Source organism: Typha latifolia, chromosome 2 (genome assembly GCF_019914945.1).
Source record: "Typha latifolia isolate L0001 chromosome 2, TyphaL0001v2, whole genome shotgun sequence".
In the NCBI taxonomy this organism is placed as follows: domain Eukaryota; kingdom Viridiplantae; phylum Streptophyta; class Magnoliopsida; order Poales; family Typhaceae; genus Typha; species Typha latifolia.
This window is the reverse complement of record NC_133087.1, coordinates 14,601,160-14,624,032: the sequence shown is the minus strand read 5'-3', so window position 1 is coordinate 14,624,032 and position 22,873 is coordinate 14,601,160. Positions and strand designations below refer to the sequence as shown.

At 36.0% G+C, this 22,873-nt stretch overlaps 3 protein-coding genes and 1 long non-coding RNA gene across 4 annotated transcripts; 2 read left to right on the top strand and 2 right to left on the bottom strand.

Annotated features, from left to right (window-relative positions):
- Positions 1-442: 442 nt before the first annotated feature.
- LOC140782303 (uncharacterized) lies at positions 443-1,240 on the bottom strand. The gene is made up of 2 exons (XR_012107848.1): positions 809-1,240; positions 443-691 (listed from the first exon to the last, which is right to left on the bottom strand). It is a non-coding gene; the product is annotated as an uncharacterized lncRNA (long non-coding RNA).
- A 3,112-nt stretch (positions 1,241-4,352) lies between these two features.
- Positions 4,353-8,709, bottom strand: LOC140781315 (uncharacterized). The gene is made up of 10 exons (XM_073127250.1): positions 8,477-8,709; positions 8,057-8,186; positions 6,771-6,909; positions 6,485-6,697; positions 6,252-6,396; positions 5,561-5,711; positions 5,379-5,488; positions 5,213-5,310; positions 4,985-5,054; positions 4,353-4,700 (listed from the first exon to the last, which is right to left on the bottom strand). The coding sequence occupies exons 1-10, from the start codon at positions 8,567-8,569 to the stop codon at positions 4,611-4,613; spliced, it is 1,239 nt and encodes a 412-aa protein (XP_072983351.1). The 5' UTR covers positions 8,570-8,709; the 3' UTR covers positions 4,353-4,610.
- A 97-nt stretch (positions 8,710-8,806) lies between these two features.
- On the top strand, positions 8,807-12,532 carry LOC140781316 (uncharacterized). The gene is made up of 4 exons (XM_073127251.1): positions 8,807-9,221; positions 9,324-9,408; positions 11,999-12,040; positions 12,146-12,532. The coding sequence occupies exons 1-4, from the start codon at positions 8,835-8,837 to the stop codon at positions 12,208-12,210; spliced, it is 579 nt and encodes a 192-aa protein (XP_072983352.1). The 5' UTR covers positions 8,807-8,834; the 3' UTR covers positions 12,211-12,532.
- A 3,494-nt stretch (positions 12,533-16,026) lies between these two features.
- Positions 16,027-22,279, top strand: LOC140781313 (beta-galactosidase 6). Its single transcript, XM_073127247.1, has 19 exons — positions 16,027-16,506; positions 16,592-16,687; positions 16,780-16,892; positions 17,012-17,078; positions 17,162-17,254; positions 17,360-17,503; positions 17,675-17,763; positions 17,965-18,070; positions 18,194-18,281; positions 18,678-18,796; positions 18,980-19,141; positions 19,751-19,968; positions 20,070-20,179; positions 20,401-20,510; positions 20,740-20,847; positions 21,060-21,164; positions 21,330-21,541; positions 21,630-21,966; positions 22,060-22,279. The coding sequence occupies exons 1-19, from the start codon at positions 16,327-16,329 to the stop codon at positions 22,168-22,170; spliced, it is 2,568 nt and encodes an 855-aa protein (XP_072983348.1). The 5' UTR covers positions 16,027-16,326; the 3' UTR covers positions 22,171-22,279.
- The last annotated feature ends 594 nt before the right edge of the window (positions 22,280-22,873 follow it).

Genomic DNA, 22,873 nt, shown 5'->3' with positions numbered 1-22,873 from the left:
AAAGAGAGATATTTTATTATTAGACTCAACTTATCATTGTCTTGTTTTTAAATACACGAGTACTATTTTTAGGTTTTAGTTTTATACGTGGGAAATTTCTATTTGTTTTATTTTTTCTAAATTTAAAAAAATAAATAGTTCTTAAATTTTAAATAAATAAAATATAATCTATATTACATCAGTCAGTCGATGACACATATCATTTTCTGGAGCGTCTGATTGAAAGACCACTCGAAACTATTATCTTTTGTCCCAGTTATAGCGAAATTATTCTAACCTTGCCAATCAAAAATATTCTCGAGGTGTACTACCTTGACTTTGTGTGTGCATAAGACAACCAAATTTTGTAAGTAATCAATCTTTCTCTTGTACTCTTTGATATGTTTGTTTTTAACTTCGAAGCAACGAGTGAAAATATTATCTTAAGAGAAAGCGATTAATATTGCTGCTCGAAGCAAACTCTTTTTTTAAATAAAAAAAAAAGAAAAATAATTTACAAAATGAAAATAAATTTCTCACTTAATCTACAGGTGGAATTAATAATTGAGATTTGCTAGACTGCTACCTCCAAGACTACCTTCTCTTCTGTGGGCAAAGTAGCTTGGCATGGACATGGCCATGCCATGAACTTTGGGATCTCATCTCCTGGCATTATTACTGGCAAACTTTGATCAGTCTCTTGCTTATGAATCTAGAAAATAAAAAGAAAAAGAACGTTTACAATTGATCCAATGAAGTGGGAAATATGTTACATGAACATGAATTAATAGAGCTACTTGATTGACTGTAGAATATGAACTAAAAGTACTTGATCGTTGGTAGAGATCTTGGAGGTTGAGTTCCTGGGTTGCTGCTGCTGCTGCTGCTCCTCATCTGCTAGGGGTTCATCTCGGCGGTGGCGGTGGCGGTCGCGAAGGAATCGGAGCTTCTCCCAGTGATAGCAGCAAGAGAAGACTCCACTGAGGCAGAAGAGGACTATGAGAAGCAGTGCAGTCCCCAAAGGAAACCCTAACGTGGGTGTTGATGAGTGCACTGATGAATTCATCGACGTGGAACTTGGCCCCTCCATATCTATATCTATATTTAACTCCCACTTCTATCTAATTTGATATACTCTTTTATCCTTTATCTAGCTATATCTTCTTCTTCTTCTTCTTCTTCCTCCTCCTCCTCCTGCTCCTCTATATAGGAAGTTTATCCATGAAGGGTCCCACATATGTCCATGGTTGGCCACTAGTGGGGTAGTGATGCTCCTTGGTTGCATGGTGGATTAATAATTAATGGATGCCCATTGTATTTATTTTTTTATTTTCTCTTTTTCTCTATATTTTTTTCTCTTTATGTTATAGATTCCATTCCTTTTCTTTTATGAGCTAGTGATGGTGCATGGAATGATGCACGCACTCTCGCTATCTAAATGTCCCATTCGCTCATGTGTGTATATATCTCAGATGTTTTAGTGGATCAGAGTGTTACGTGCGTATGAATTTAGATTTAGTGTGGCTTATTTCTCTTAGGCTCTGTTCACCGATGGAATAGTTATAACTATTCTAATTTTTAGTACCAGAAGAAGCGAGCTAATACTAGTGTAAACTATTCTAATGTTTAGTTCAATACTACTATAGAGAATAATAATTATATTTGATGTGATATAAAATTAATATTAAAGAATTAAAGAATGATAAAATTATATTAAGAATTTATGATATTTTAAATTAAATAATAAAAATATTCTTAAATATATGTTGAAATAGTAGCACTAAATACTATCTTATTTCACTGCGGATTTAATGAATTTTCATAAACTGCATTATACTAAATTCATATAAATTGCATTATATCTTAGGAGAGTTAGTCTTATTGTCTAAGCTTATGAATTATATGTATTTATTATGATTTATACATTGCAATCTCACTATTTTTAATTCCACCTTTCAATTAATATCCGAAAAAGGATACCCTGAGTACCCTAGCTAGTTTGTAATTAGATTTTTTTTCCCTTCAAAAAACAAGTAAAGAGGGTATTTTCCTTGATTTAATGAATATGAAGGGTCCAGTTAAAATAAAATTAAAGAGAGTCATAAATCACAATAAACACATAATAAAGCTTCACACGAAATGATAAATAAAATATGAAAATTTAAAACCAGCTTAATATTTTGATTTTGTTATAATAAAGTCTCCTCTTTTCGTTGTTTATAAAATATAGCCTTCTATTTGCTAAAAGAGTACTGAGTAATACCCTAAGTTAAGTTTAATTTAATAAACGCCTATTGGAATGGAATAAAAAGTAGAAACTTCATCCATTTCCAATGATATTTATATATTCCTAAATTATGCTGAATTTACTCATCTAATATAACCTTTGAAATTAAACAACATAGTTTTATTTGTAGGATTCAGTGTTTAGATATGTTTTTTAGTATTTTGAAAGCTTAATTTGATCCTATCTTGTTAGAACTTTGACATTTTAATGTGTCTCCAAGTTATTTTGGAGACTTAATTTGCTCCTATAATTAAGTTAATCTGATGATCGGAATTAAATTGTATCTATTTATCAAATAGTAGGATATGTCTTATACTTTTTTAGCAAATAGGGGAATAGTAATAACTAAAAGATCCGCATTGTGGTCCATTAAAAAAAAAATCTGAAGAACAGTAAAAAGGGTAGCATATTGAACCTTTCTATCGCAACTTGCCATAGTCGGATAACAGATTCTAAATCTAAAGTTTACGAAGATAGAGAGAGTTATTATCCTGGATACATTTGATCCTCTCTCTCTCTCTCTCTCTTTCTATATATATATATATATATGTAGAGATTTATTTCTTCTTCTTTCCACTAGTGCTATTTCTACTATCATGGTGGAAAGCAACGTCTCCATGAGGAGGAGATTCCAATAGGAGCTTTGTTTGCCATAGGACACCTGACGAAGGTTAATGCCACAAGAAGAGGCCAATGGTGAGAGTCCACTTCATGGGTCCTCTTCTTGCCGGAGACATGCTTCCCGTCGATCAGTCACGTCGTTATTACTCGTAAGATTATAGCAGGTGCAAAAAGGGGGGTTATAGAAATGCGGATTTCTCGACGGGGACCAAAATTATAAATAACTGTTCAATATATATATATATATATATAATTCTAAATCGTACATTTGGATTGTGGTCAGGTATTCAAATTTTCCCATATATTTGGATGGATGATAGTATACATGATGATGGATTGTAATAAGCAATTGATATTTTTTGAGAAAAGTAAGCTTAGCCCAGTTAAATTTATACAGAATTAAAGTAATAGAGAGAGATACAAGAGTAAAAAAAATAAGAGAGAGGGAAGGTCCTTAAGACTATGTTATCTTAGAGAACTCGTCAAACCTTATGAAACAGTTAGAACTTCTCTCCTAAAGACTATGTTATTATGTTTTCTTTTCCAGAAAAGCCACCACAAGATGCCAATATGCAAAAGAGAATATAATAGTTTAAGAATAATTTTTCATGTACTACCAAATAATTCAATGGTTAATACGATAAGCTAAACATATATATAAATAGAGAGAGAGAGAGAGAGAGAGAGAGAGAGAGAGAGAGAGAGAGAGAGAGAGAGAGAGAGAGAGAGAGAGAGTTATTTTGGTACTTAAAGAAGAAGTTAGGTTTATGTCTAAAATTGACATGGCCCCGGGGATAAAGAGTTGCACTTCTGTACCACTATAGACTCCACTATCCAAGCTTTACTTAAATACCATATAAAGTTCTTGGATTGGTTCCACGCCTAATTGCCCTTCTTTGCTATCATGCCCATTTGTTATGTCTTTCTCAGTAATGGATATATGAACAGAGGCACCATTGTCTAATTAAAAGAAACATTAAGAACAATTGCCAGTTGCTCATTGTTGTTAAGTCATTGTTATATATACAGCTCATCCTGAATTTTGTGTATAGCTTCAGAAAAATAAAATCAAACAGATAGTTGCATAGAGGAAATCATCTAGCACTGGGAAATAACGGCAATTAATTAGAACTTTTAACTTCAAGAAAATAAAAACTTGTGATCTTTGAAGCACAGGAAGAATGGTTGCATGGGCTTTCTTATAGAAAGGTTTTTATGTAGAGTAGTTACATACAAGCTGCATTATGAGATTTATATCAATCAGCACTAAAATCTGCAAGAGAAATTTGATTCCTTGTTGACACTTGTGTTAATACTTTTCAGATAATCTGGACAAAATGAGTGTAAAATGCCAACTGTCTTAAATATAACTTATCTTAATCGTCCCTCATTCCCATATAAGAGATGGTACATATGATACTAGTGATGTAAGATCAGCTCCATGTCAGAAGGATGCTCAAAGAAATTGGCGACAGATGGCTGTATTTAATCATGTCATATATTTTCTAACAATACCAGACTAAACATTGAAGGGAAATTTCCCCAGCCACCAGAAGATCTACAAAACTTCAGAAAAATGAAAATTGCCGGGCATGGTTTCAACCAAAAAGAAAAAGGAAACTCTAATTGACAATCTTATAAAACTCCTGTGAATTCCTTCTGCATCATCTTTCGGATGGGAGTTCTGAATCAAGCGCAGTTCATTTCTCTGACGATTTGCCAATTAGCGTATCATTAAACCTTGCATTGACTGCTGCCCTTCCTCAGGTATCTTGTTAGCTTGGACTGTGTTGATAGCATTGGCAATGTTGGCCTGAAATGGAAGGCATCAATATGAAGTGTCAAAAAAGTTAGCAGTGTGCCTCATCAGTACCTTAATTAAGACTTAACCCATAAGAATATATCATCGAGCACCTCAACCTTGTACAGACATGCAAACAAACACGGACACGGGGATGCATATGCATGCTAACACTATATCAGGAATAAACTTCCTGTGCAACCAAAAGTTATAAAGAAAGATGTTCTCGAATTCAAGTTCACAGTTTAATCTGTAAGCAGATGAGAACAAGTCCAGGACTAATCTACGAAGTATACCTTCCAAACTCCAAGTTTTGAATGGAGATTTTGCCACTGTGACAGTCCAAAAATTCGCTCTGTATGACGGCTGCATGTCACAATAAGCAAATATATCAAGGGCCTGCTCGCTTTGGAATTACAAATTTAAATAAGTATGCCTCTTCTTTGATAAAAAAAAAATCAGTGTTCTATGACTCTGATCAACATTCACAAAAAAGAAAGGGAAATCTGGTGGGTGCGGATTACCTGACAATAACCATCTGATTCATCTGATCCATCTTACAGTCCAGAAGTTTGGAGGTAATTGCTTTAACAACCCAATATTCCACCTCTTCATCAGTGATCTGCAGAAGATATCCTCAGAATATTGACCAGACTGGAAAAAATAACAGATAACTTAACTGGGAGTTACCCGAAGTGTGTCCTTTATAAGAGAATAAGGAATTTCGCCGGATCGATTGGAACTTAAGTCTAGCAATGACATCAATCTCATTTTTGTTATGCAGTCCTCGTGAATCAAGCCTACAAATTAATTGATTGTCATTAGAAGCTTGAATAAGAGAGTGTGAAAATTTATCCAGAGAAATGACATACCATAACTTTTCAATAAAGTAGAATTTGCAGCGTGGAAGTCTAAGTAAGCATCAAGCCTCTGTGTGAGAAAGATTTTCAAAAGCTGATAAACTAGGACATACTTCCCGTCTTTCTCTAGTTGCGCAACAGCCGGCAAATCGAGCAAATCACACTGCAACAAAATTAAAAAGATATTAGGTACAAAATCAATACAATAAAAAAATTGTAAATCTCTTATCACATATCAATTTCCACTTATTCTCTGACAAAACAACATGTTTATTTGGTTAGTCTTGTTGTAGAGACTCACATTTAATTTCACTACATAATTCTAACACCTGGAAAAAAAAGAATAGAAACCGAAAACTAGCCATTCACCTCAATAATAGCATTTGAGAATCCACAGGCTCTGTGCCTACTTACAATGGTGAAATGTCCAATTAAAAGGAAGAAGCAAATAAATATCATTCACTATAAAGTAACTTATAACATTGAAAGCGTTAAGTATGAGGGCCATTAAATCAGAAAGGATTGCAATAGAAAACAGTTCCAACTGCATGTCAAATTTCACCAATTGATAACTGATCCAAAAAAAAAAGAAAAAAAAAGCAGTTACTCCAACTTCCAGATGAAGTATTTTGAATCCAAATAACACAAGCTTATAGTCCTATAAGGTAGATGCATCAATACTGCATACTTTATATTAGAGTACCTGATATATGTCTGGAGATTTCACAAACTCAACAATAGCTCGTACAGCTTCCTCTTTTGCCTCGCTCATTGTATATGATTCTTCCCCCGTACTAGAAAATGTTGCTAAGTACTTGTTCAAAAAGTCAAAAGAATCTTTACTCGTGCTGCAAAATAAAAAGACATAAAAAAGAAATCTAAGCATACTAGTGATAAAAGAACAATGATAGAAAGCATTTAGCTGCCTGAGCGAACCTTTTGTTGTCCTTCAGAATGTTAGAGATGGTGAGAAATAGTTGCCTTTGATCCATCTTTCCAATAGCCCATTCATGTAAGAAACTATCCATCTTCTTGAATGAAGGTATAATGCTTTCAGTGACTTTTCCAGCTGCTGCCAGATTAAGTGCTTTCATGTAGACAAAGAACCTACTGTATGGGTTCTCCAGCAGATTGTACAGATTGAAGAGTCTGTTGATGAATTATATGAATGTATAAGATACCACTACAGAGAAATTAAGGCAATAATGCTTATTTTCCTTACATCTTTAAGCGCAATGTCGGCTTATCATCTGGCTGTTGAATAACCTTAGAAGATATGAGTTTTGCCATCTCCAGTGCTTCATCAGGTGTATTAACCCTTGTGACAAGGTTGCAGATAACTGTGAAGATGCATTCAAGATCTACAAGAACATAAAGTTAAGCAGTTTTTGTTATAAGAACCACAATTGTGACTATCTGTTGGCTTTTGCCAAGTCAAGTATGTGCAGAGGCATTTAAAAGTTAAAAAGAATATTTATATGCCACCGATACACATCGTAGTGGCAGCCTAGCATCATGCTATCACACCTACGCTGGATCTTTGCCCTGATATGACTTATGTAACCCAGGCCATGCCAGAGCTTTGGTGCGGTGTTGACACCTTGCACAATACATGCCAGCTGGCATGATTGTGCTACCAGACATATAAATCCTTGATCTAGAATATATCATTACCTTCTTTATTAAGAAAGAAGTTTCAATATTCAAACTGGATACTCACTTCAAATTCCAGAAATTTGTTAGCTTAATTACTGACAGACATAAAAAGGGGATCTATTAGAACTTTTTAAAAAAAATTCCTTTGGTAATGAGAAATATAAACTATAAAGATAGTCAATGTATGCACTAGAATCACATAAGCTTCTACCTTTATACATGTTAAACCATAGAAAATAGGATAATTAAGGCCTTCCAGAAATATTATCACTATGCCACTTAATTGCCAGAAGATTTTATAATATGTAGATACATGCTAAAAATTTAACAGACAAAAACACATTTAAAGGTTCTCTGAATTAGTTATAACTGGTTAAAAATCACTGCCTCATTTTTTTCAGACATTAATTTTCACAACGTGAAAATTATAGCAGTATACTTTATGGTCAATATTATGGCACAACCATCACCACCACCACCACCAGTAGCAACAAGTGCAAGTGAGACATAAAACCAAAGATAGCTTAATACACTAAATATGTAAAATTAGTTATGCCATTAAATTACATTACTCCTTAAATATGCCAATAGTTGTTCTATTGTGCAAAAGGAGTAGATTAGTTTAATGATGAAGGTCAAAAGATTATTGAAAGATGTATATGGATCCTGTTCTTTTAAGAAATTTTTTTCTAAAATTACTGTCACTTGTCTGTTACACAATAGCACAAATGATGAACCACTGAAATTAAATACATCTCTCTGAAGTATACCAAAACATAAAACATCAGAACACAATATTCTAAGTCATACCAATATCCCCCCCAAAAAATGTAGAAACTGGCGGCCACCTACCTTTCTCTGAAACCTGGGAGACGATCAAGTCCGTCGAAGTAAGCATAAGAGATGCCAGATCCAACCATCTACCCATAAGCATGCAATCTTGGGCTTCCAAACAAAGCCTAGTCACCTGAGGCTCTGCGACCTATTTAAACCAAAACAGCAGAAATTAAACGATGATCTGCTCCCCTCATCTCAAAGTTTGAAGTTTGCGCAGCGAAAGGAGAAGGATAAAAGGCCAATTTTGGATATCTCACGATCTAAATTTATGTAAAACACCATATTTTTCTTTACAATTGAAGAAAATAGAAGAAAGGCCTCGCTTTTTCTAGCTTTGACAAGAAAACCAGCTCGAAATTACATCGCCATGTTCGCGTCTACCTTTCAGTACCGGTCTAAGTGAAAGCAGAGAAAGAAAGATAGCAAGAAGAATACCTCGGGGCCTGCGTCGGCCCACGCGAGCTCCGACGTGAATCGAACCACCGTGAGAACGGGGTCCTCCTCCGACGTCGCCACGACCGTCGCCATTAATGATAACAGAGGAAGACGGGACGATTTGCGAAAAGATGCGTGAGCCGCTGCGGCAAAAAAAAGAGAGACCCCAAAACCCTAACTTTAGATCTCTGCTCTCCTTACTAGAAGCCAATTGGGCTCTAGCTGAAACGGGCTTCAACTGAGTCATTATTTAGTTGTATAAATAATTTATAATAGATGGGCTCGGCCCATTAAGAGTAGTACAAATACTCCGAAGTTCCAACCACTAGTGAACCGAGAAAAGAGGAACTAAAAAAAAATGGGGCCAACGACGGCGGGAGCCAAGGAGCTCATCGACGGTAAGAAGGGAGGATCCAAATCCAAAACCCCCGTCAAGAACTCGGTGATCAAGAAGGCTAAAAAGCAAGTAGATCAAAGATCCGAGGCGAAGAAGAGGAAGAAAGAGGAGAAGGAGGAGAAAGAAACCAAGGTCAAGAAGAAGATGACGACGAAGAGGGATAAGGTAGATATCGAAAGCAACGACTCTTCCTCTCCCTTTCGATATCCCGCATTGGGCTCCGCCGCCTGCAGCTTCCCAATGAGCCGCGTGCGCCGCCTCGTGCGAAGCGATGGCGGGAACGGCAACGCCGCATCGGCCGGCACCCGCACCACCCCGGACGCCGTGTTCCTCATCAACAGGGCATCTGTATGTAGTTCTCCCTCTAAACTCTTCTGGGTCGGCGAGAATTGTACTTTTTTCTGTTGGGTTATGGTAAAATTTCTTCCTTTTTGATGCCTGGCATTGCAGGAGCTGTTTCTTGAGAAGTTTGCGGAGGATTCTTATCGCGGTGTTGCGAAGGAACGCAAGAAATCTGTCAGTTATCTGCACCTCTGTAAGTTAACTGATTGGTACTCTTCTGTTTTCCAATCTTCTGTCTTTCCCTGTTATTTGACTGTTTTGTTATTTGTTTAGGTAAGATATGCATGTTTGTGTTTATGCACCAATTCACATGTTTGTGCTGAAGAACTTTGCTTATTGATACTTATTCGAAAGGGATTCCATTTATGGACCAAATCTTCTTTAACTCAATTTCAGAAGCATAAAATTGCTGAGAGATGATCATCAGGGAGGATCTGAGTCTAAAGAGCCATGTGATTTAGCGACAAGGATAGATGCATGATTACATTTTTTTTTAGTTTTTGTACTTGAATTGCAAAAATCTAGGGCTAATTATTTCATAGTATCCTTGCAACTGCTGTTAACTTGATTATATAGCATTTGGGCTCTTTACTAATGGCTCTGATTTTCTTTTTACTCCATGTCTGAGATATGACTCTTAAGTCTTGCACATAATTTGGACATTCTTTGTTTTTATCCTTTTTATGGGACTTCAACTCAACTTGGGCTAGTCTTAGGTCCACTGACAGCCATTTCTTTTTTATCTTATGATGAACCCATTCTAAGGCACCAAGGACTGTCCTTTCTTGGAACACCTACGGCAGATGTATGCTTGAAGTGACTCGATTAGAAATATAATAGTACTAAGTGCTTTTCTAACCAGGGTATTTTTCATGTTAAAGATGGTTATGGCATGAAAACTAGTAGCATTGTTGCTATCTAAGATTTATTTATTTTATCATGGCATCTACTTTATGTGGCTTGGGGCAAAACCCTGGATTCTCTTGTTCTTTTGGGTCGATCTACTAAGTTATGCCGGTTTAAGTCAGTTTATCTAATATTGTCAGCACACTTTATGAGCAATTAATTGCACATTATTACTTTACAAGGAATCCAATAGGATGCATATTGTGGCAACCTGTTTGTGCTGACTAGTAATTTGATTTAATTCAATATATTGCTGATCTTGTCAGGTAATGACTATATATTTCTTGTGCCAAATATATTTTCCTTCAGCTTTTATTCCTTCTCTTGGCTTTCTCTTCCATTGTGGACAGATGAAGATAGTCTAGCAGATTTCCTAATGAAATGCACATGAAAACCAGCTAGAGTGATATACACCATAAACACATGGAGATTTATTGCTTTTAACTAGTCTTAAGATCTGTGTGAATAAATTAGGTTTAAGAACAAAAATATAATCGGGTACACCTTGACCATAAAAAACACAGCAAGCTTTATCATGTTGTCCAGTCCTTCCTAGCACTAGAAGCAATAAATCTTTTGAATTAGTTGATAAAATTAAAGTTTCAGTGAAAAACTTAATTCTTCTTTGTACGCTCAAAGAGAATTATCATGTTCATAATATCATAAATCTAATTCATCATAACATTATTTACACTTTATAGATTGATGGTAACTTAGTAGTGACATTATACTTAACATCATAATGAGCAACAACTTGATTCTTAAAAGCTGCATGACTTTCAAACTACCTCTAATGTTTATACACTATGCCATTTGTGTTTTGATCTCTTCCTACTGCTTTCAAGATCCCCAACATAGTCCTAACAGCCAATAAATATAAATGTAAGATCATCCTTTTTCTACGCTCATCTTGAAGAGCTCTGCTTGTCCTTAAAAGTTCATACTCTGGATATGTCCTAGTTCTATGTTGTTTTATTAGATTTGACTGATAATTGTTGTTGCATATCTTTTAGATATGTCAAAAAGAACATTTATTTCAGCTATATTAGTGGATACAGTTTAGACAGAGAAAGTTATCCATAAAGCTATTTTTTACCTTTTGGAATTACCACCTCATGATTTGGTAATTCACTGAGGTGAAATTGGATGGATATTATCTGTTTGATTTGGCTTATATCTGAATTAACTAATAACTACGATAGATATAGTTTCGAATATCCGGATTGATCTAGATCCGTATCTGCATACAGATATTGGCATGGAATTTCTTCTAGAGTTAATATCCATATGTCCTGATGTCCTTATTCTTAAATTCTTAGCGACCACTAAGTGACAGCTTAATACTATCTGCATTCCTTGTGTTATATGTCTTTAGTTTGTTTATTATATTGACTTCGTCAATATGTTTTAAGTAATTAACATTGACTTTATATTTTATTAAAAACAACAGTATACTGATAATAACAAACCACAAATTGTTGGAATTAAAGGATTGGTTGTTTGTTTTATCAATTTATATTTATATGTGTAAGGAACTATAGTTAGAAGCTTTTTGACCTACAATATCCATATACCACATTCACAGTTGGAAAGAGAATTGGACTCCTAAATTGATATGCCAATACCTGATCTGTCTCCATCCCATTTTCACCCCTTTAGTAGTCCACACCACAAACAAATGATTTCCACACTCCTTTTGCATGAATAGGCTTCTCTTTCCAGATTTTTTAGACACAATCTAACCATAACTTCTTTTCCTACTCATCTGTAATAAAATGCTTCATTGATATGTTTGAGGAGCTTTAGAATTGTACAGATTGGTACTCCTTGATATATTAGCTTGTGCTTCACAGTAAATCCTTCTGTTTTTTTTTCAGCATCAACTGTAAACAACCAGAAGAGATACGAGTTCCTCTCAGGTAAAATTCTACTTGGATAATACAATTATATAACTCATGAGAATGGGTTATTACTTTATGCTGGTTAGACGCTTATACTTATCTCTGTAAACCTATTGTACTCAGATTTTGTACCAGCTAAAGTAAGTGCTGAAGATGCCTTGAGGGCAAGGGCATCAGTTGAAACATGATTTATGGAGGCTTCAGGTCAAGCATGAGTCGGTATATAGGTAGGTGTAGACATGAATCATCCCATCCCAAGGCACCTTGTAAGGAAGATCTTCATGCTCTGGTATTTAAAATAGGGAATGACATGTTAATACCTTCATGAAAGATGCCTCAAATTGAATATGAGATCTTTATTACTCGTAGTTTTTTTTTCTCTTCTTTCTTTTGTGGTCATTCATGACGGTTGGCAAGTTTACCTCTTTGGTAGTTATGTTTCCTGGTTAATACAAAATTGTGCAAGGTGCTAGTGGATAATACTAATGCTTTCATACTAGCCAGACGAAATTTTTGCGCAGACAAATTTCACAAGTAATATACATGCTTTAGATCAGGGTTTGAGCCAAATGATGTAGTAAACTATGTTTCTAGCAACTGCAGTTAGAAAGTGAGCAAATTCTGTTGTTCTGATAATCTTTGGAAATTTTTTCCCCCTTTTTTGCTGACATTTGTTTGATGGATGACAAAAAAGGAGCATTTGGGTTTCAATGGTGGGTTTGTTGATGGCAATTTTGAGTACCAACTATCTTTCTTTGGTGACTTATGATTAGAGTAGTTGCTCCTATCCTAATTAAGCCATGGAGTCTCAAGGGGAACCACTCACTTAATTAAGGGAATTAACTAAAACAAATCTATCTTCCAACTTCCAGTCAACATTATTACAATTTATTAGAATGGAAACAATGAAAGGAAACATGAAGCAGTTCCTCTTGGTGACTTCCAGAATTCTGACATTATAACAAAATTAGTTTTGGAGTCAACTTTCCACCCTCTTTTGAATAGAGTCTTATCATGGAGATATAATGAACATGCCTAGTTGACAAAATCTTTGATTCGAATATGAACCAAATACTAATTGGATTTGTCAGCTTGCTTTACTAGTAGGTCCTCTTCTTTTTTGTTCTCTTTTGTCTAGGATAAATTTGTTCTTCTTTCAAAATTCAAATTAAACATCCAAAAGCGACCCCAAGTTTAGACTTATTTGCTGATTGTTTCTGTTTTCTTGGCTTGGAAGTTTCAACAAAGCAAAGCTTATCCTACTTGTGAACAAAGAAGTACGCAAGGATTTCATTTGACAAGGATCTCTAATACACAAGAAAGAAGCAAAGAACAACTGGAAAGAGTAAAGATTTGAACAAAAAAGACAACTCTGGGATTTGTTTGTCCAAACCTTTTTCCTATTTCCTTTTGAATCCTGTCTCTGATGATGGGGATGTTGTTATTTAGTATTTGATGATAAATACTAAACTATTTAGCAAAGAACAACTTACAAAAAGGTTCCTTCCATCAGAGTAGCACCAAAAAGGAGTTAATAAAAGGAAATAAGACATGAGATGGTAGATGTGGATGGAATAGAAGTTAGATAAGCAAGATATGAATCCAATCAAGCTCTCATTTAATGATAGGAAGACTTATCCAACAAACTAAATTAAGAAACATAATCCTGTCCCACTTAATTAATTGTGGTAGAAAACCAACACAGGGAGAGATGTATTTAAAAGTGGCAAATCCAAATTAAAGGCAGGAAAGTCTATAGAGAGAGTGTGTGGTTTCAGATCAGTACGAATTAATGCATAGCTATAAGATAATCAATTGATCCAAAAATTTAAGTTGCTAGATAAATAATACGATGCAAAGATGATATAACAGAATTTCACGTCCGAAACTTAAATTTTTAGGTAACGAATTGATAACATATAATAAAAGTGAGACAAGATTAGGACTAAATGGATCATCCCAACCTTATCTAACAAACATGCACTAGCTAAAAAGACTAGAGAATGATCAATTATTGGAGAACTCCACCAATCATGTCATGATACAAGAGCACTACGTTATAAACAACAACCAAATTAAATGTGAATGCCTACCAGTTAAAGTCGATCTAGTTTTGATCTCTGCCATGCAATGTGCAATGGAAGAATTGGGTGCTTGTCTTTGTCAATGGATTTTAGCTGCACTCCCACTGCAAGCTTGTCAGTTTTTGGATGGAGTAAGCTCACCGAATCCTAAACACGAGTGTTTGTTTATTTTTAGGCTCCTTTTGACTTTCTTAGAGATGTAATGAAATAAACAAAGAATGATTCGATCAGCTCCAAGACTGATTGACATGAACAGGGATGCAATTCTATGGAGCATCATCATGTAACAGTTGGGAATATTTTTATATATTGTATATGATTCATATGAGCTCATGCTCGTAGATCTAGTCTTATTTTCACCAGATTTGGGAGAAGAAAAGGAAAAAGAGAGAGGAAAAGGATGGGTGGTGTTATTTTATTTTATATTCTTATTTTAGGTAAATACTTCAATGCCTGAGAATAAATTGTAAGTATGATCTGACGACTGTAAGAGCCGATTTTACCAGGAAAATTCACTCGGTACCGGTTCCAACCCGTCAAAAAGGGCATTTATCTCTTTTAGCACTCCCTCATGCTTTACACGTAGCCCATTTGAAAAATTAAGAAAGGGAAATAACTACCAACCCTGATTTTTGAATGGGAATTTATTTTTTACGTTTATCTCTCTCTATCTCCATTGATCGAAGTGCTAGCAAAACTTCTGGAAAATTAGACACAAAACCCAACCTGATTCGGTATGTTTCGCTTTCATTTCTTTAAAGTTAGAATCTTTTTCAATATATTTTATATATTTGCAAATAAACTTCTTATTGATGTATTCTTTAAATTAAGGCACCCAAAATAAATAAAAATGATATATTTCATTCATTAAAATTTTATTTTAAAAATAAATACCTATTGAATCAGTCATCTTTCTTAGTTCTTTTACATTCCCATTATACCCTCATAAATTCTGACCGTTAGATTCCAATTAAGATACCTACTCTTGGGCTACTGAAGAAAAGCTCTCTATGGGTGATGTTAGTTGAGAAGTTGGAAATTAAGGTATAAAGTAGTTGATAGGAGGTAGACGGATGCTTTTTTTTTCAACTATTTGAAGTTTGACAAGCTTTTTTCATATATTTAATTCATCTCGAAACTTAAATACACTATTATATAAGTTACGGAAATTATTAAATTAGACAGCAGTATTTTTTGGTTGAGTAAATTGCAAATTCTTAGTTTAGGAGGTTAAAAAAATTAGTTTAGAAAGTCTACGTGATAAAAAAAAAAAAGGATTTCAGAATATATACATAGAAAACACTGATAGGTTGCGAAAACTAAGTTATTGAATCCTGAAATCTTTTTGCAAAATTTCAACGTAAATTTCCTAGATCGGCGTTGGAAGTATTTGAATGGAGATAGACATTGGATGATGGGTTTGAAAGAGGCCACAGTTACATAGAAACATTTCCAAATCACGTGAATCTCATCTTAAAAACGAAATGAATGAAGTAAAACGTTATGGTTAGCGAGGTGGTATTGATAAGGACGAATACGTCACTAGCTCTTCTCATCCTTGATGTTGTTGCTCACCAAATTCTAGTACAACCACGAACTGTTTCTGCTAACATTCAAAATGCTCAACTATTGGATAAGTTCCCACTTTTAACTCTTGAATTGTTTCCAGTTTCACCTTTAATGGAACTGCAGAATCCAAAGGCAGCATATGCTTGGATTTTTGTTGCCATATCTAAATAACTTGTCAGATACTTGGAATTATTAGAAGTATTTTATTTATTTTAGGCAATTCGATAGTAGTAGATTTACTTTTCTAGTTCAACAAAAGATATCAGATCTAGATCTGTGAGGTGTTTATGGTATACATATTTATCCACAAAATCCGACATATATATATTCTGGTTCACGAGCCTATTACTTAGCCTAAACTTAGACGGTTCTCCCACATTCTATATCCGGATCACAAACGACAACGAATCTGACAACCTCCTTTCCTCTTTCCCACCTCCTTTGTTGGTGTAATGCGAAGAAAGTTTTACTATAACCAACCACACCCCACCTTTCACTACTACCTCAGTTTTCCTTCCACTCTTTACTTGCTTCCAATACCGAGTAAACCAAACCCACCTCAACTTCTTCTAATCCCGCCCCAAATCCACTCTGCAAGCGAGTAGTATACATTCGCATTCGTTTCTTGCGACTTTTCTCAGCGTTTACGTGATGGGAGAAGCTTCGGATAAGCTCGTGTTCTTCTTTTTCTTCTTCTTAGCTCTCGCCTTGGGTCGCTTTGAGATCGCCGCTTCTGTAGCTGTTACGTACGACCACCGCGCTCTGGTCGTCAATGGAACCAGGAGGGTCCTCATCTCGGGTTCCATACACTACCCTCGCAGTACTCCCGAGGTTTTTTTTTGAAAAAAATTAACAAAAATTGCTCCTTTTTGTCGAAATTATGGATTTTGTTTGCTTACTGGGAATGGGAATGCAGATGTGGCCCGACCTCATCCAGAAGTCGAAGGACGGGGGTTTGGACGTCATCGAGACGTACGTCTTCTGGGACCTCCATGAACCTGTGAGAAACAAGGTAATTTGATGTGCATTGCTTGGTTTAAGATTCTTGGGTTAGGAAATGAGGTTCTTAAGAGCTATAATTTTGTGGAATTTTGGATAGAACAGTATGATTTTGAAGGGAGAAAGGATCTGGTGAGATTTGTGAAGACGGTGGCGGAGGCGGGCCTTTATGTCCATCTTCGGATTGGCCCTTATGTCTGCGCTGAATGGAATTATGGGTAGAATATTGGATTTTTTATTTTGTCCTATTTGTGTCTTTGTTTGTCTCTGTAAATTTGGTTCTTTATTTGGGAATACGTGACATTCTTGTAACAATTGGTTTTGGAATTTGATGCAGAGGATTCCCTCTTTGGTTGCATTTCATTCCTGGAATCAAGTTTAGAACCGACAATGAGCCCTTCAAGGTAGGGATTTGTGCTCTATTTCGTCCACTTTGATTCAGTTGAGTTTTTACTGTAAGCTTATTTTTGATGCGTTCGATCCCCAGGCTGAGATGCAAAAATTTACGGCGAAAATTGTCGATGTGATGAAGCAGGAGAATCTTTATGCGTCTCAAGGTGGACCCATCATCTTATCTCAGGTTGCTCACCTATCTCGTGATGATTTCCCATGCTTTCACATTCTATGACTTGACCAAGTTGATGCTTTAGATGATATGGTTGTCGGGTATGTTATTTTGCAACAGATTGAGAATGAATATGGGAATATCGATTCAGCATATGGGCAAGCAGCAAAGTCATACATCAATTGGTCGGCTTCTATGGCTGTGTCTCTGGATACAGGTGTTCCCTGGGTGATGTGCCAGCAATCTGATGCTCCTGACCCTATTGTGAGTGTTTATATTTGATATTTCATTCTAGGGAGATAAATTTTATATTAGGGATCGACGTCTTTACTAATTTAATCAAGATGTTTTCTGTTCATAGCTATTTGTTATTTTGATCCAATTATGTTCGTATCATCCTGGCCGCTCATTCTAATGTCACATCCTGCTTTGCAGATTAACACTTGCAACGGTTTTTACTGTGATCAGTTTACTCCAAATTCCAATATGAAACCCAAGATGTGGACAGAGAACTGGACTGGATGGTAAGTTTTTTTCACTCTAAAGATGTTCTCCAGCCAACGTTATCTGGTTCAAGATGTGAGTGGAAGAACTTGATATGTATCAATTTCTTGAACTTGTCCAGGAAACAGGCTGCCTAAAGTCAATACCTGTTATTCTGTTAACTTTGAGATTCTGTGATGGCAGATCATTCTTATATAGCTAAGGTCTCTGCTATTTCATAGGTTTCTTTCTTTCGGCGGTGCAGTGCCATATAGACCTGTTGAAGACATTGCATTTGCGGTTGCTCGATTCTTCCAACGTGGTGGTACTTTCCAAAATTATTACATGGTATCACTCCTGAGCCAGTCCTTTTCTAAGGCTATGATAACTCTGATAGACCTGCTTAAGGAGTATAGGAAAGCTATCTTTTATTGTCTACCTTGTTTATCTTTAAACTATTCTTCTTGTCAGTACCATGGTGGAACAAACTTTGGCCGCTCTTCAGGGGGACCTTTTATTGCTACAAGCTATGACTATGATGCTCCACTAGACGAGTATGGTAAGCTTTTGATTCTTTTTTTTTTTTTAATTCAGTAAGATACTCAGTTTTCAGGATGTCCTCTGTTATTAAATACAACAGTGTCCTACTAGTTCATTACATCTCATGAGGAATATATATGTAGTTTTTGCATGCGATGCATATCTGCATCGGTGATAGTCAATGTAAAAGGCTGCAATAGAGTCATAGGTCTCCAGCATAAAAGCAATCTTGGCATTTGACATAGTATTTTACTCATGTCAAATATTTACCTTTTTCTTATATGTTGAGATGTATATAAACGCAAAATATTGAATGATTATTTTATAGATGTAGTTTCTTTGTCACATTAAGATGAAAGCATGTTCATCTGTTGGAGCCTCCCTCCATTTTACTTTTCTCTTACATTGGTTGTAGGACTCATTAGGCAACCTAAGTGGGGACACTTAAGAGATCTACACAAATCCATAAAGCTCTGTGAGGAAGCACTTGTTGCAACTGATCCATCTTACAGTTCACTTGGTCAGAACTTGGAAGTAAGTCGTCTTTCTTATTATTTCTTCTAGACATCAACACAATTTTCTTTTGCATGGCCTTTTATCATTCCTGATTCCATGATGTTATGCTATTTCTTGTAATTGTTTTTTTTCTTAAATTTCCCTTTTTCCCTGTGGATATGTGAGATTTTCAGCATGATGCCATCCTTTTCTTTGCTTTAGGCTCATGTTTACAAGACATCTGGGGCCTGTGCCGCATTTCTTGCCAATATAGACACGAAGAATGATGCAACCGTTACTTTTAATGGCAAGCAATATCATCTACCTGCATGGTCTGTGAGCATCCTGCCTGACTGCCAAAATGTGATATTCAATACTGCTCAGGTATGCATTCTTACCTACAATATATTCATCTCAGCTAAAGCATGATGCTTGGTGCTCCTCTAATTTGCATTATTTTGTACAATTAAAGAAATTGAAGTCTGGCATGTGACATAGTTATCCAGTGTCTAAGAAAAATCTAGCATATGAAGTTATGACTACATCAGACAATTCTCTATTCATATATCAGTGTTACCAAACTGAGTTTTTTCTTTTCCTCATTAGAAATAATTGCCACAGAAGATGCATATCTTCTGAGTTGTAGGATATCGGCGTCTCAGTACATAGCCCCTGAACTTCCCTTTAATCGATGTTTCGGTAATACTCAGTCTATTATTTGAATAGTTTTTAAATGTTGAACGTAAGATCGCCAATCTCTGTTGGATGAGTTTCTCAGAGAACACCAAAAAAATAAGTATTCAAATGTTAAATTGGTCTGTTGGAAAACAGTTTTGCAGAACCCATTCTGCTCATTAATCCAGTAAATTGCTTGCCCTGGAGTTAAATTCACAGTCAGGCAATTCAATAAATAATTTCGTATGTTAAATTATTCTGACGTCAAATAGATGTATATACCCTTTTCCACACTTTGACCAATGAATTTTTCTGCAGATAAACTCACAAGCCTCTACTTTGGAGACAAGATCTCTAAATTACTATAGTCAAGCCTCCAATCAATCATTTGATTCCTCTAAAGACATAAAACCGGACTGGAGTTATATAGTTGAGCCTGTTGGTATCTCAAAGTCCAGTGCCTTCACAAAAGCAGGATTGCTGGAACAGATAAATACTACTGCAGATAGTAGTGATTACCTTTGGTACTCAGTAAGGTATGGAAGACATTTCTTTACAAGGATGTTTTGATATCCCTCAGTCATCTCCTAGGAAGTACCACATTATTGACTTCAATGGTTTTCTTCGTCCTTTGCAGCATTAATATCAAGGGCGACGAGACATTTCTTTTTAGTGGAACTCAATCTAATCTTCATGTCGATTCACTTGGGCATGTCCTTCATGTTTTCGTCAATGGAAAATTGTCAGGTGATTACTATAATTACTATCTATGAATTTGATCTTTATGCTTTCAAAGTGCAATTCCTCATAGAAAATCCAGAATACGACAGCATTTTATTGCGAACACCTAGGAATCCATATTGTTATGTGAGCATAACTGTACATCTAACCTGGAGAGTAAATATGAAATTTAGTTTCTTTTGTTGAAGTTCTAGCATTCAAATAATCCACTCTAAATTTCTTTGCAGGAAGTGGAATGGGGAACAGTGGCAACTCAAAGGTTTCATTAGAAAAACCTATCATGCTTGTAGTTGGAAAGAACACAATTGATCTTTTAAGTGCAACTGTTGGCCTGCAGGTTGTTCTAGTCTTCTTTCAAGAGGATTACTTTGTTTCCCTTACTATATCACAAATTTAATTGGGTTCATTGGGATTAGACCCATTCTCTACAGCTTGTAGAATATCATTCTAAGTTTCTAACCTCTATCTATACAAAGATGTTATCCCCAGTTCACTATAAAACTAGGTTACAAATTTCAAGTTTCTCTTCACTCATGTGGTTTTCCTCTTCAATTTCTTTCTCCCAGAACTATGGTGCATTCTTTGATTTGTGGGGTGCTGGAGTTACTGGTCCTGTGAAGCTAAAGGGCCGAAATGGCACACTTGATTTATCTTCAATGCAGTGGACTTACCAGGTTATTCATTCTATGTCACACTAAAAGTCTAAAACAACATTCAGCAATATAGCATATTGGAAATACTTGCTCAGATAGCATAGAATGCTCTGATATGAGGATAATGCAAACAAATTAAATTGAAATCACTAGTTTTCTATAACATTATACATTACCATATTTTGGAAACTGTTGATTTTGTTAATGCCTCATCATCATATTGGCCATTGCAGATCGGTCTCAATGGGGAAGACTTGAGTTTGTATGACAATTCTGTGGATTCTTCAGGATGGACCTCAGGATCCTTGCCAACAAATCAACCTTTGATATGGTACAAGGTTAGTTCTCATGTTTCCAGGTTTTCTTGTCACTTTTGATTAATTTACTACTTCCGAACTCCTAGAGCAACAATATCATTGTATTAGATGATTATAGTGTCACTTATTCCAGTAGGCTTATTATTTTTTCTTTGACAATGAGCTCATCTCATACTTCTAATGCAGACAACATTTGATGCCCCTGAGGGTAGTGATCCAGTTGCTATAGACTTCACTGGCATGGGAAAGGGCGAGGCATGGGTGAACGGGCAGAGCATCGGGCGTTACTGGCCTGCTTATGTTTCTTCACAGAACGGTTGTCTCACTTCATGCAACTATAGGGGAGCTTTCAAATCGGACAAATGCCTTAAGAACTGTGGGAAGCCATCTCAGCAACTGTAAGAATGAGCTCTCCTCCAGGTTTCAAGAATTACTTCTTCCCTCAAACTTCAATCACCTCTGACAAGTTTAGCCAATGCAAAACAGGTATCACATCCCTCGTTCGTTTATCCAACCGGGCAGTAACAATCTAGTTCTTTTCGAGGAGGTTGGGGGCGATCCAACTCAGATATCTTTTGCCACAAGGCAGATGGGAAGCTTGTGTGCGCACATATCGGAGTCACATCCAGCTCCAGTAGATTCTTGGATCTCATTACAACAGAAGATAGCGAAAGCAGGACCAGTGCTTCGTCTCGAGTGCCCAAACCCGAACCATGTCATCTCTTCAATCAAATTTGCGAGCTTCGGGACACCGCATGGCACTTGTGGAAGCTACAACCATGGCCGATGCAGCAGTTCTAGTGCTCGGGCCGTCGTGCAGGAGGTACGTAATGCAATCACATTAGTTTTCATCAAGTTTGAATCAAATTTGGTGGTCTTAGCTTACTGTCATCTATGCTGTCAAAACAATCTACAGGCTTGTATCGGAGCGAGGAGTTGCAGCGTCAGAGTGTCAACTCAGGTGCTTGGAGATCCATGCAAGGGAGTTTCCAAGAGCTTGGCAGTTGAAGCTGCATGCTCAGGATAGGTATCTTGTTGATAAACACATTGGAAAAGGAAATAAATATGTTTGGAATGATCAATTCTTGGAAATTGAAATAAAATTTCCAACCTGTTCTCTGAGCTCTCTTTCGTTCTTCTTCGGTCTTCTTCTACTACACTTGGGAGCGTTTTGATTCCGCAGTGTCCGAGTCAATTGGAGAAGGAAATAAAATAAGGAGAAAAGTAATACCAAAGTTTTTTTTTTCCACAGATAAAGATGCCTTTTATGCAGGCTCGATCTCATCATGGGGAAAGTAATTTGGTTCAGTCAACGGGGATGTTCCAATAGCACGAGCAGTCAAACTAAGACCAGCTTCAGTTTACCAAATCCCAACCGAACTGGTTCGGTCAACCCCAAGCTTAACCCGGTCTGATGTAAACCCGGTTTTCTATGTCTAAGTGCTTAAAAGCTCAATCATTTTAGGTTATACTAATACAAGCTTGTACTTGGTTGACCATATAATATTAGAATCTGACTCACTAATTCGAGCTTAATTCGTTTATTAACCATTGATAAAGGGGGATAACTCATTTAACTGATATAGATTAAACCAATTTAAGCAAAGCTAATAAAAGATATATACAAACACTCTCCGTTTAATAGGTAGATAACCAAAATGGTCTGGTATGTTAAAAATCTATTTATACTAAACCAGAACCATTAAAAGGTCTTAAATTAGATTTAGCAT

Coding starts and splice junctions, on each gene's coding strand:
- LOC140781315 (XM_073127250.1), bottom strand. CDS start 8,569: ATGGCGACGGTCGTGGCGACGTCGGAGGAGGACCCCGTTCTCACGGTG. Junction 8,187..8,476: donor GGGCCGACGCAGGCCCCGAG/GTATTCTTCTTG, acceptor TGGTTTAAATAG/GTCGCAGAGCCTCAGGTGAC. Junction 5,489..5,560: donor TACTTTATTGAAAAGTTATG/GTATGTCATTTC, acceptor ATTAATTTGTAG/GCTTGATTCACGAGGACTGC.
- LOC140781316 (XM_073127251.1), top strand. CDS start 8,835: ATGGGGCCAACGACGGCGGGAGCCAAGGAGCTCATCGACGGTAAGAAG. Junction 9,222..9,323: donor TCCTCATCAACAGGGCATCT/GTATGTAGTTCT, acceptor CTGGCATTGCAG/GAGCTGTTTCTTGAGAAGTT. Junction 9,409..11,998: donor TGTCAGTTATCTGCACCTCT/GTAAGTTAACTG, acceptor TTTTTTTTTCAG/CATCAACTGTAAACAACCAG.
- LOC140781313 (XM_073127247.1), top strand. CDS start 16,327: ATGGGAGAAGCTTCGGATAAGCTCGTGTTCTTCTTTTTCTTCTTCTTA. Junction 17,764..17,964: donor ACAGAGAACTGGACTGGATG/GTAAGTTTTTTT, acceptor GCTATTTCATAG/GTTTCTTTCTTTCGGCGGTG. Junction 21,542..21,629: donor GGGAAGCCATCTCAGCAACT/GTAAGAATGAGC, acceptor AATGCAAAACAG/GTATCACATCCCTCGTTCGT.